Source organism: Cydia fagiglandana, chromosome 1 (genome assembly GCF_963556715.1).
Source record: "Cydia fagiglandana chromosome 1, ilCydFagi1.1, whole genome shotgun sequence".
In the NCBI taxonomy this organism is placed as follows: Eukaryota; Metazoa; Arthropoda; class Insecta; order Lepidoptera; family Tortricidae; genus Cydia; species Cydia fagiglandana.
Genome location: NC_085932.1, coordinates 6,041,620 through 6,055,324, shown reverse-complemented (window position 1 = coordinate 6,055,324; position 13,705 = coordinate 6,041,620). Strand labels below are relative to the sequence as shown.

Below are 13,705 nucleotides of genomic sequence, written 5' to 3'. Positions count from 1 at the left end.
GTAAGATCAAATGTAGCATCAATCAATATCAAAGAAAAGGAGTTGTTTCCATTTGCACGTTTCTCAAGTCTACGTAAACTTAAAAATATCATGGCTTATGTACAACGTTTCATTGCAAATTGCAAAACTAAAATTAAAACAAAGGGCACTTTATCATTTTCTGAAAAACAATCCGCATACGATTCTTTAATAAAACTGTCGCAAAAGGAATCATTCGACGAATATGATATTTTAGCTAAAGGTAAACTGTTACCTACAAAAAACAAACTGTTGTCGTTAAGCCCGTTTATTGACGAAAAGGGTCTAATTAGAGTAGGTGGTAGAATTAAAAACGGTAATTTTACATTCGAAAAGAAACATCCAATCTTACTCGTGTCTAAACATATTTTAACTAAACTAATATTTCGTTTCGAACATATACGCTTAATGCACACAGGACCTCAACATTTGCTAGCTTCAATTCACGAGGAGTTTTGGCCTATCGGGGGCCGTAATTTAAGTAGCTCGTTCTATTGTACACAATTGCCAGCGTTGCTTTCGTCTCAACGCACAGACAGCCCGTCCGATGATGGGAAATTTACCTGAGCAGCGCCTTCAGCCTGGCTATCCATTCCAGACTACAGGAATGGATTACGCGGGTCCTATATTAGCACTTAATAAGAGAGGTCGCGGTAGCAAGACAGAAAAGGTATACATCGTCATATTTATCTGTTTCACCACCAAATGCGTACATCTCGAACTCGTCAGTTCGCTATGTAAAGATTCCTTCCTAGCCACGTTGCGTCGCTTCATTGCTAGACGATCTAAACCTGCTACCTTATTCTCTGATAATGGAACTCAGTTCGTGGGAGCACGAAATGAGCTTTATAAGTTCCTCAACGATAATGCAAGTTCTATAATTGATGAAATGTCTAATGAGCGTATAGACTTCAAATTCATACCTGCATATGCACCACACATGGCCGGTCTGTGGGAAGCCAATATAAAATGCATAAAAGCCCATTTACATCGCGTGTTAGGGAACGCACACTTAGTATTTGAAGACCTCTATACAATTTTAGTTCAAATTGAGGCCTTACTAAACTCACGTCCCTTAACCCCACTCTCGACTGACCCACGTGACATGAGACCTTTGACCCCGGGGCACTTTTTGGTAGGACGACCGATGACTGCTTTGCCCTCGCCTCCGCTTGTCGACGTTAACCAGAACCGTCTCACTCGTTTTGAAAGGCTGGAGCAGTTACGCCAACACTTTTGGGCCAGGTGGCACAAGGAGTACATTACTGAACTTCAACAACGCACCAAGTGGCGCACGTCTAAGGGTCAACAACTAAAAAAGGGAGCATTAGTCCTAATTAAAGAAGAAGGACTCCCGCCGATGAAGTGGCGACTGGGCCGCATCACAGAGATATATCCAGGGAGCGACGGAATCGCCAGGGTCGCGGATATCAACACTGCAAGAGGAGTGATACGCCGTGGCTTCAACCGCATCTGCCCGTTGCCTACCACTGACATCGACGAGTTGAAAGTTAACCCTTTCAACGCCGGGGGGCATGTTCGGGATTCTTCGGATGTCCTCCCCACCTCTAAGAGGACAACGGCCAACGCTGCAAGACCAGATTGCATACGACATTGACGCGCTCGCACGTACTTGCGTCCTTCTTAAAATTTTGATTAAAATAAAGCCAAATTATGTAATTAATTATCTTCAACGATTAAACGAATCATCAAGAAAGCATTTTTAATTGAAGAAACCAATCAACCACAACTTGTTAACTATAACAACTGTAAAATATGCGAATCAGCTTGCGACATGAACTTATCTATAACATAGATACGACTTAAGTTCCATATTTTCAAAGTAAAAAGTTACAAGTTCTTAAATATCATTTTTATTAAATATTTTATTAGTATTCGTTTTTACTCACCGAAATGAGTAAATACGAGTATTTACTGAGTGCTTTGAGTAAATACCGAGTAAATACTCAGTATTTACTCACCCCTACCCATCTCTAGCCACACCCGGTATAGGTATCTACTATCTGCAGAAACTTGATCTTTTGAATGTACTTGAGGACGATGGCAGATAGTATACCTATTCCAGATAGCTTCGGGCTAGGTAATGTCTAGCTTATTTTATCAGTTAGCTGTTCACAGACGGTAGACCCTAGAACTATCTAGATGAAAATAGCTTGAAGTCACTGATAGAAGCTTAACATTGAGATAGACCATAACCATAACTTAAGCACAACTGATTGTCTCTGCAATATATTGTAAAAAGCAGTGGTGGCCTAGTGGATATGACGTCTGACTTCAATCCGGAGGTCGCGGGTTCAAATCCTGGCTCGTACCAATGAGTTTTTCGGAACTTATGTACGAAATATCATTCTATACTGGAGTCAGTTACGGATCGCTGCCATATATGATCCAAAAATTTTTTATTAAGCTATGAGCTTCATCACATATGATCTCTGAGTAATTCTAAGCATTTTTAGCCTCGGAGGCGATAAGAAGCGTGCGTCTAGTCGAGGAGGGCGGAGTACAAAGATGGCCGCCACCCGTCATCATTCAAAAAAATCTGTCCTGGTCTTGGTGGCTACTAGGGCAAGTTTGGTATCATTTTCGTATAAACCGAAGACGTGGAATTCATTGCTGATATTTGTTTTTTTCAGTTTCATAGTAATTTTGCAAGAAAAACGTAAAAAGATAAAAATTTGGGATGGAGGTTTTTGCTTTGAGAGCTAATAACTTTTGTATAGTGGCCAAAAGTATCATACAAAAAATACTATGATAAAGCGCAATTCATGCAGCTTCTAAACATATACATGTTTAGTAATATTGTACCCTCCCCCTTATATATATGTAAATAAATAAATATCCCCTTAATAACTACCCCTAATATTTGGCCTCGTAATCGTCTAGTAAACAGTTAGGACCCCTCGAAGTGGACCGCGGAAACCTAGATCCTTTAATGAGTAATGCTTATTTTGGACTCTGTTTTATTTTATTATTACCTAGTTCATAAAATAGAGATTTTATTACTGAGAGTATTATTTATTATGTTATTAAAGGAAAATTTCAGGAATATTTTATTAAGTTATTGTCGCAGCATATTCAACGTGTTCTAAGGTAAAATATAAATGGTATTGCTAAAAATATTAGAATGGTATGGTAATACAGTATATAAAATATTAAGAAAGTTATATATTCTTGATAAAATGAGTTTAAAAATTTTGTTGGTAAAAACCTGCCACGCCTATTAAGCCTCCGGGATAACATATAAGTAGCATTCCTGGGATAAGCCCAATTACACCCTAACTTTTCAAGATTTTAAATTAACTACCAGCTTCTTGCGAAGATGCTACTCATATGCCCGATGCAGGAAAGAAGGCTCTTAGTCCAGTCAACAAGGTTAGACGGAACACCTACCCTAACTTGTTAGCCAGACGGGCTTTTACCAACACTTCGGAACTTATGCATATCTAGATGACTATGAAGAGAAGTGCCAAATATTCATCAGTCATCAAAATTAATCTTTTTTACATTCAAAAGCTAAGGGATATTAATCCCATTTCCATTCCCCAAACTAAAATATAAGCTACAATTCTGGTCTCTTAGTAGTATAAACGAAGTACTAAATTTATTATGAAACTGAAAACGAACTATGAATATCAAAATGAGTATTATTTCACTCAAAGTATCCTCTGGTTTACTCTTGTCTGCCAAAGGTCCCCTAAAACAGCTATTCTTTGATATTCCATCTCAGAATAGACTGCATTTCCTAGCAACTCAATTTGATATTTTAGAATTTGTTTTATAAATACCTTGGAAACCTGATTATATTACTCAGTACTTCATCTCTACTCCAGACGACCAGAATTTTAATAGAAAAATTAGAATAAGATAGAGAATACCCTTTTACCCAGTTAAATTATAAGTTCATTAACAGTAACAGTTAACTCCGCATAATGAAGAAACCATATTTGAAGTCTTTAAACGAGGAAAAATATCAACCGTTTCAATTTTAGACCCTAAATCTCTAAAGAAACCCTAATTCCCTAGTAATAGTGTGCGATTCTACCCTATTAACCCTATCCTCTGTCCCTACTTTAGTATAACCAAAGCACAGTTCGTACTTACCATCGACCCTGGTACTTTGGAATATACGCAAGTGTGTCCCTATTAGATATAAGCTAAGCATTCGGCGAGTGACTCCGAGATTGCAACCTAACAACTCGAGTTATTGCCCCCCTCCATGGCGTTTTGCACAAAGGCAGGGATGCAACATGGATAGGACAGGTCCCTATTGTGTATATAATTGGTATAAATAAATATATTTAAAATACAAAGCCTTCGAATACTGTAGATTTCAAGCAAGCCCAGGTTACCCCGGATGGCGCACACGTGACGCCCTTGCTATTCATCTACAGCTGGACATCGAAAAGCTAGGGAGGGAGACGTTTTAAGTCTGCTATGTTGATAAAAAGCAGACCCCAAGACAACCCTCATCTTGGAACAAAATAGACCTCCTTCCATCCGCTGTTTGTCACCGTTAGGATAGCAGATGAAAGGCTAGACTAAACTGTATGTCTAGGCACTGATTTGGTTTTGAATCATATGAAATAATAAAAGTTAGGAGTTCTCAGATATAAGTCAAATAAACACTTTCCAAACAACTACATTTCTATTGAAAACTCCTATAGAAAACTATTAGCAAAGTGGACACACTCTATCCAATGATATCTAAGTTCAAACATAACAGAAACTCATATTTCCGCCATGCCAAAACAAAGACACAATTCCAAGTTCTACTCTATGAGATTTGGGACTTGCGTCTTAATCTCGATAAAGCTAAGCACTTAGAAAAATGGACAGAGCTTCCCCACTCTCACCAATAATCTCCGCGTACTATACAAAAACCAAAGTCAGTTGTCGGTCCGGACGCTAGTGAAAGACTAATTCGCATCGCCCCTCTTCAATCCTTTTATACTATTATTCTTGTCGTCAGTGACGACAAAAGTGTCTTCAGTGAAGACAAAAATGTCGTCAGTGAAGACAACCCATTGTCCAAGGTCATTCACCCTGTCTTCAGCGAAGACACCCGATGTCGTCAGTGACGACAAAAATGACCTTGGCAAGGACAAAAATGTCGTCAGTGAAGACAACCCATTGTTCTCGGTCATTCACCCTGTCTTCAGTGAAGACAAACCACCGTCCCTTAATATTCCCACTTACCTTACCGAAATATAAGTCTTACATACTTTACTTTAAGCTTAAAACCGTTTAATGCCGACTCTTGACATGTTTTCGCACGTAGTTCCTATGTCTCATACTTTAAGGTTTACTCTTGATTAACCATGATGACCTTAATCGGTGCCATCTATGATTTTCTTTCTTAAACCTTATGTCCTACATGTTAAGATCCATATTCTAATAATAAAATGCTGATGAGGGTAGTTTTAAATCGTATTTACGTACGCGCATGCACAACCAAAGTATGTTTGAGTTAAGATTTTTCCCTTTATGATTCCAAATATTACGTTCATACTGAAGTATTTCGTATTTTCCTCCATAATAATGTTTATTTTCTTTTAAACATATAAAAGAAAATAATTATTTAATTATTGTAATCTTTTATCTACCTCACGCTTTTTGAATTTTACAGTTTAAAATGATACCTAGATGGCTCCTCGCACACAACTGTCAATAATGTCAATGTCATCCTTATGTCAACAAAAAATATGTTGTTTATTTTCTCAAATAGATTCTTGCTGTTATTTTGTCTTTCTATGAAGTTGTTTAGTAATTAATTTAATAGTGGATACATGTGATAAAGACTAGACCGTGAAATCAAGTGCTTTTAGTTACCTTTGTTTAGAAATTTAAACAAAATCGTGAACGTAAACACACGACCGGCAAGAAAGCTCCCGGAAGCTTTCCTTCACCGCTAAAATGTAAGTTTTATATTGATAATTAAGCTTAATACTATGTAATAGGCATATGGCCAGTCACATCATCCTACTGCAAAAAGATGGTGAAAAAATTATTAAATGACCGCAGCGCGGGTAGTTGGACTCTCGCTAGGCGGCGTTTATCTTCCAAAATGGTCGATTACGAGTATCTACGTAGGTAACTATGCTTACTTTGCTAGATTTTAGGATGACGAATAAAATGCTTTCTGTATATTTAATGTCTGCAGTTTCCAGTACACAGACATAATTCTAGTAGTAGTAGTAGTAAAACACATAATTGTACAAAAAACAAAACAAAACAGGAAAAATAACATTCATCATTAGTACAAAGGCGAACTTATCCCTTCCTTTTTTAATTCTGGTATAGGTTAAAAAAATACACACAGGTATCCCCATGTCTAAAGAGGAGGGCGGCTCGCTTAACAAATAAGATCATGTACAACCGCAATTTAAGGTTGGGTTAGGTTAGGTTCGTTAGTTACCTTTTATCCCTCAGAGCAGAAAATAGAAGCCCCGCGAGGCGGGGCTTCGTTGGTTTGTCACCAAGTCATACTTGCATAACCTATATTAGTATGACAAATATACATAGCTGTTATGATTTCTAAATGTAAGCTCTCAGCATAAAAGTTATTTGTTTTACAAGGGGGCAAAGTTGTTGTTTAACCGCTCGTGCTAATATTGATACCCGATCAAGCGAAAGATTTCAAAATTGAACCACGAACGTAGTGAGTGGTTCGAAAAATGGAATCTTGAGCGTTGTAAGGGTTTCAAAGAACGAGGGTTAAACAAAATTTGCCGCCGAGTGAAACACATAATTTTTCACCACACCAACCTGAAGCAAATATTAAATGTAAAATATCAAACAAAATCAACCCAAATCAAATCCAAATGAATGTTATGTGCAGGTTGAAGTTATTTATTAAAAACAACAAGTAAGTACCAATAAAATTACTTAGTTATAGTTACGATAGTTATAGCATGAAAATTATCGTGAAAATAAATATTTTGCCTCTTCCTAAGTAGTACAATTTCTCTCATAAATAGTGTTTTAATATTATCAGCAAAAATAAGAGCGCTATTTTATCAGAATAATTTCATTTATAATAGTTATTTCTCGGACCCAAGTTTGGTCCCGGGTATATCCTTAAACTACGTTCAAAAGAGAGGTATGGGCACTGTGAATGTCATCTCGCTTTGTGTGGTAGGGCACAGCACAGCGGATGTCATTCCAGATCTATCCGAGCAGAGCCCAACTGGGGAAGTACGTACTTACCTCCACCTTACAGAAAACACCGGTCAAATAACACTAGGCCCCACTCAAATCGTTGCAAGTGCATAAAATTATGTCTGTATGATGAATTATGTCTGGATGAAAGTATTTTATTCGTCATCATAAAATCTAGCAAAGTAAGCATACCTACGTAGATACTCGTACTCGATCATTTTGTAAGATAAACGACGGTCCGCAAGATAAACGAAAGTCCAACTACCCGCGCTGCGGTCATTTAATAATTTTTTCACCATCTTTTTGCAGTAGGATATTACTCAACGTGTATATGTTTAGAATCTGCATGAATTACGCTTTATTATAGTATTTTTTATATGATATTTTTGGCTACTATACAAAAGTTATTAGCTCTCAAAGCAAAAACCTCCATCCTAAATTTTCATCTTTTTACGTTTTTCTTGTAAAATTACTATGAAGCTGAAAAAAACAAATATCAGCAATGAATTCTACGTCTCCGGTTTATACGAAAATGATACCAAACTTGCCCTAGTAGCCACCAGGACCAGAACAGATTTTTTTGAATGATGACGGGTGGCGGCCATCTTTGTACCCCCCCTCCCCTTATTGCCTCCCAGGCTTTAAATGCTTAGAATTACTCAAAGATCATATGTGATGAAGCTCATAGCTTAATAAAAATTTTTTGGGTCAACTTCATAACTGACTCCGCTACTATATTTACCACTAGCTTTTCGGTGAAGGAAAACATCGTGAGGAAACCTGCATACATCTGCGAAGAAATTCAAAGGTGTATGTGAAGTCCCCAATCCGCATTGGGCTAGCGTGGGGACCAAGATAGATAGCCCAAGCCCTCTCGCGCATGAAAGGAGGCCTGTGCTCAGCAGTGGGACGTATATAGGCTGAAATGATGATGATGATGATGATGATGATTGTCTCTGAACCTGTAAGTGTAATGGATTCCAAGATCTCAATTTTACCTAACTATATACGATGTATATAGAAGGTACAGTCTGCATCAATAATAGGGTATGAAATAGCGAGCCAAAAGTGTCTGCCATGCTGGAATAGTCTCCCAAATAGATAATAGACTTCAGTTCGCGTTCAAAAGCATCTGCGACAGTTTAATTATTGTATATATCTCTTTTTTAAGCTATCGTTATACTTTTGACGCATACTTAGTCTGCTACGCTACTTTTGATCCTGACCCTGACTATTAGTATATAGGTACTTCCCTACATATTATGAATATCTTATGAGGTACTTACCTATAATCTAGTTGTGTATCATTACTTGAGCGTTTTGGATGTTTCATTATTGTGGCCTCTAGTTATAACAATTATACATAATAGTTAGAATTTTTTTTTATTCCATTAACTATCATAGGTAATTCCAAAGAATTGTGTTATTAATTCGAAAATAGTGTAACGCGGTATAAAACGTAAAATTCTTAATAAACATCATGGTACATATTACTTTAAATAACTAAAAATACCTGTCAGCGACGCACTCCACCAAGCTACAGAACGGGATCGATGGAGACAACTAGTTGAAGGAATCAAACGGAGTCACGATCCTCAGCAATGAGGGACCGACTGAAGAGAGAGAGACATATTACTTTAGGTGATTATACCTACTTACAACACACATCATTGTTGATGTATGTACAACATATTCGAAGTTTATGTAGTTAATGTGTTCAATCAATCTTCCAACATAAGTTTGCGCACTGTCGGGCGAACTGTATTGTCTGGCCACCAAGTCGGCTCACTCGTATTCATCACAACTTGTCTACTAAGATAATGCTTTGTTTGCTAACTGAGAACAGTAACTACTCTTAGTACCTAGTACCTACCTACTTCGTTACTGTAAACTTCGTATAGGCATAGAGTGCTCACTCCGTGCAAAGATAAAAATCTATTTATAAGAGGTTTTAACCGAGCTTTACGAAAGCTTATTTATAGTAAGATTTAAGCTTAATAAGTACCTATTAAGCAATAAGCAAGTTTGAAACTTATTAGCAATAACGTGGCAATAACCTAATATAATTATTACTAAATAAGAAAATTCATGTATGGAGTTAGCATCTAGAATCGTCTTAGCGGTTAGGTACATCGCCAATTACTAGCCACCCCCCAATTACTGGCCACTTAATTTGATTTCTATTTATAGGTGAACAAAGTTCATTTTAGTATATAAGGTACGAAAATCCAATTATTAGCCAGTTTTCAATTACTGGCCACCTATTCCAAAAATGAATTCTATTTACAGATAAATAAAACTCATTTTCAGTATAAGGAAAATGGCCAGTAACTGAAATTTATCCACAACCCACTCGTTCAATAACTGGCCGCCTCTTACAAAAATGAGTTCTATTCACCTATACACAGAATTCATTTTAGTATAGGTGGCCAGTAATTGAAAACTGGCTAATAATTGGCGATGTACCCTACTTGCCAGTACTTAGCAGTTAGCACTATCGTCTTTGCAGTTAGTACAGTACTTATTGTGCACTTTTGCTTTAAAATCAAATTAATTTGGTATAAATACATCATCATATTCCTCGCGTTGTCCCACGTTTCTCATTTTGCCACGGCTCATGAGAGCCTGGGTTCCGCTTGGCAACTAATCCCAAGAATTGGCGTAGGCACTAGTTTTTACGGAAGCGACTGTCATCTGATCTTCCAATCCAGAGAGCAAACTAGGCCTTATTGAGATTAGTCCGGTTTCCAAATAAGTTTGCTAGAAATATGTACATATTAAATAAATATTATAGGACAATTTTACACAGATCGGCCTAGTTTCACAGAAAGCTGAATAAGGCTTGTGTTGTGGGTACATACTAGACGAGGATATATACAGGGTGTTTGGTACATCGTTTGCCAAATTAATTAACAGCCTAGATTTTTCTCAGGCCTAGAAATTTTTAATTTAGCGCATTTTTTTTTTACTTCTATGCCAGTGTTTCGTAAATTTCAAATTTTTACTTGCGTAGTAGTAAAAAAACCATGGCCAATTTTGTTTTTCTAGGCATGAGAAGATAGCAAATGACTCAACCTATCTGCCGTTTTAATTTGGCAAACGATGTACCAAACACCCTGTATAATATACACATACCTATATAAAAATAATCAACACAGACATTATTGTACATTTTATATTCCCAGATTTGATAACGCTCACTACTACGTAATACGATGCTATAAGACACTTTACGCCGACATTCCTCTACACGGCTGACGTATTCCGTTAAAAGGTATCGGGTAGCTTTAGAAATATTTATATAAAACGTCGTGCTAAATAAATATTGCTTCAAAAGAATGTACCTACAATACAGACACATTCACAATCATATACAATATTCATTCGTATAAATTTGACGACCGGTCTGGCCTAGTGGGTAGTGACCCTGCCTATGAAGCCGATGGTCCCGGGTTCGAATCCTGGTAAGGGCATTTATTTGTATGATGATACAGATATTTGTTCCTGAGTCATGGTTGTTTTCTATGTATTTAAGTATTTATATATTATATACATCGTTGTCTGAGTACCCACAACACAAGCCTTCTTGAGCTTACTGTGGGGCTTAGTCAATTTGTGTAAAAATGTCCTATAATATTTATTTATTTATTTATTTATTAAATTAAATTTTAGAGTAGTTCATAGAACTCAAAATAGTTCCACGACCGATGCATGGAGGAGAAAATTTGGATTCGTTTCAGTTTGCGTTTAAATATTTGACGAGGTTCGACCGAGCGGCCGCTGACCCTCACCGCAGCCGTAGGGTTGAACACTACATATAAACACATGTTTATTTAGGTATGGAAAATGTACAAAAAAAATCTAAAAGCATTCCATTGAAATGTTTGACGTGTCGTCGCAACGCTCTATTAACAACAGCGATAATAGGTTCAGATAAATGATCATAGGTTGAGATGAGATAGGTTCTTCTATGTGCTTATACCTAATGTTCCTGAAAATTAATACTTTTACCTCCGCTGTAATTGTTGTTCCTTTGTAATCTTACATCCGATACTTATTATGTAAATTATTAAAGAGGCTTTTGAGAACGTTATTATAAAAAACAAATTTGAAAAGAAAAATATTGGCTGTGACAAGCAGACGGAATGTATAACCACAGGAAAAAATGTTTAACATTCTGAAACCAAAATTTTAAAATGTAATTAACACGAAAAAACTGCTAGTCAAATACCTAATGAAGGCCGTCTCTTTCGTTGATACTGAATGCACAGGTGCTGTCTCTTCTTAATTGTTTAAAAAGTGATTAGGTACCTACTAACTTTCAGACTCATTAGTAGTACTGTGAACATTAATACATAATATGTACCTACATATGAAATGACGCGCCAAAAGCAACCTACTATTCTGGATTACTTTTCCAAATAGAGAATACATTTCGCTACAAGTATCTGCAGCAGTTTAATTGTTCCATATATAGAGATATATCTACTTTTGTTAAGCTCTCAGAGAATAGTTGATGCTTTTGACGTCTTATATGTTACTTTTCATGCTGACTGTACCTCATGTAGGCACTAATTGTATTTTGAGAAACAGTTGGCAATCCTACCTAAATGTAGCTCTGGCGACACTTAGACCAGCTACTGTCTGAAGGAGTCTATTCTTACCTCGCGGTTTAGACTAGTTAGGTACCTAGCCTAACTAGTCTTGGTATTTAATGTTATTTAAAATCGATGCAGATATTTATTTGCAGTACATATGGTGCTACTTTCCCGCACTAGTGCGGCAATGAGCACTTTCCATGCCATTGTCGAAAATTTAAACAGCAGTTTATGGACTGTAAAACGTTGAACGATACATGTGCGAATAGGTAATTCGCAACTCGTGTCGATATAAAACACTCCCTTCGGTCGTGTTTTGATTTATCACCACTCATTGCGAGTTTCCTACTTTCCGCACTTGTATCGTAAATACCTGTTATGTTTGCACTTGTTAAAACAATAAATACCTATGTAGTCGAAATAAAAAGACCGTACTAAAATGCTCAGATAGGTAATGTTAATGTAGACTTCTAGTCTAGGCCAATTTGAACGTACACTGATATCAGAATGATATTTGAATCATGTTATCATGCGTGTCGCTCGTACTTTTCACTTGCCCGTACATGTAATGGTGCAGGCGAGACGCACGATAACTAAATAACATGATTAAAATATCATTCTAATGTCAGTGTAGTTACGTTCGAATTGGCCTGTTCTATTAAACCAATCTGTCATATTAAAAAAACAAATGTCATATTACAAAAACCTGTCATATTAAAAAATATCACACATTCACATAATTTAATCGCACGTCATTTAAATAATCTAATATTCCCTCACGTGGATTTCGTCAGCTGCACTTAAATACCCTGATCATCAAAAACGGCCGTCATTTCAAAAACCAATACCGTAATTTTCACAATTACGACCCCTTGGAAATTATCGAGCAAAGATAATCGACGTGACAAGTCGATAAGTGACAACCCTAAGTTAAGTATACTCGGAGAAGTTTACTTTTTAATAATGAAATGCAACATGAGTAGAAGTTCAATAACGTGATAGCGCAATTTATGGCGGCATTAAAGAGAGTAATGATGGTCAGTAACGGAGACATGTTAGCCCTTATGGCTCCTCTACACGATGGACCAGCGCCGGCCACTCCAAGGGACGCAGTTGTGCGTTAGAGGGAGCAAGTGATATTGCTATCTCATTCTATCGCATGGCTGCGTCCCTTGGTGTGGCCGGCGTTGGCCCATCGTGTAAAGGAGCCATTAAGCTGTGCCCCTATTTGAGTTCGGGTTAGACAGATTAAATAAACATATTTTACATGTCGGCTTAAGGATTCCGTAGAAAACGTTGGTTAAGTGTTTACCTCTACGCAAATGGAAATGGGTTTATGGGTAAATATGTATATGGGTTAGATGGCATGGGTTTTTCTAATCGATTTAAAAGCTCTTACAACTCTCAGATACTTGGTAGAGGTAAGTTATTACATGAATGGAGTAGGTATTGAAGAATATTTAAGATTTTCAAAAAAACTTATAGTCTGGTTACAAACGACATACAGTCTACAATAACTTACCTAGTCACATAGTAGCTGAAGAGAAATACACTATTTTTGTTACAAAATTAAAACAATATTTAATATCTAAAGCTTTTTACACTCTCGAAGAATATATGAATGACGGAGCTTAAAATATGTATTAGTTTTAAGTGTAAATTTTACATTTTTTTCCATAGGTTAAGTTATATTTTAAGATTTGTCACGCCCTAGCAGGGTCCATGCTGTACTTTATAATGTTATTAATATAGTATGTAAACACCTTGTAATACCATGGTTGGCATTCAATAAATGAAATGAAATGACATGGATAAAAATACAGAATGATGTGATGTGTACTGTACTAAGAGTACTAGAGTAACAATTAACAATACATAGTGAGATTATTATTTGGCTGGAGGGGTATTTC

General features: G+C 36.7%; 1 protein-coding gene across 1 annotated transcript; it reads left to right on the top strand.

The window, feature by feature from the left end:
- The first annotated feature begins 565 nt into the window (after positions 1-565).
- On the top strand, positions 566-1,636 carry LOC134679941 (uncharacterized). The gene has a single exon (XM_063538896.1). It carries the CDS (start codon positions 566-568, stop codon positions 1,634-1,636), a length of 1,071 nt encoding a protein of 356 aa, XP_063394966.1.
- The last annotated feature ends 12,069 nt before the right edge of the window (positions 1,637-13,705 follow it).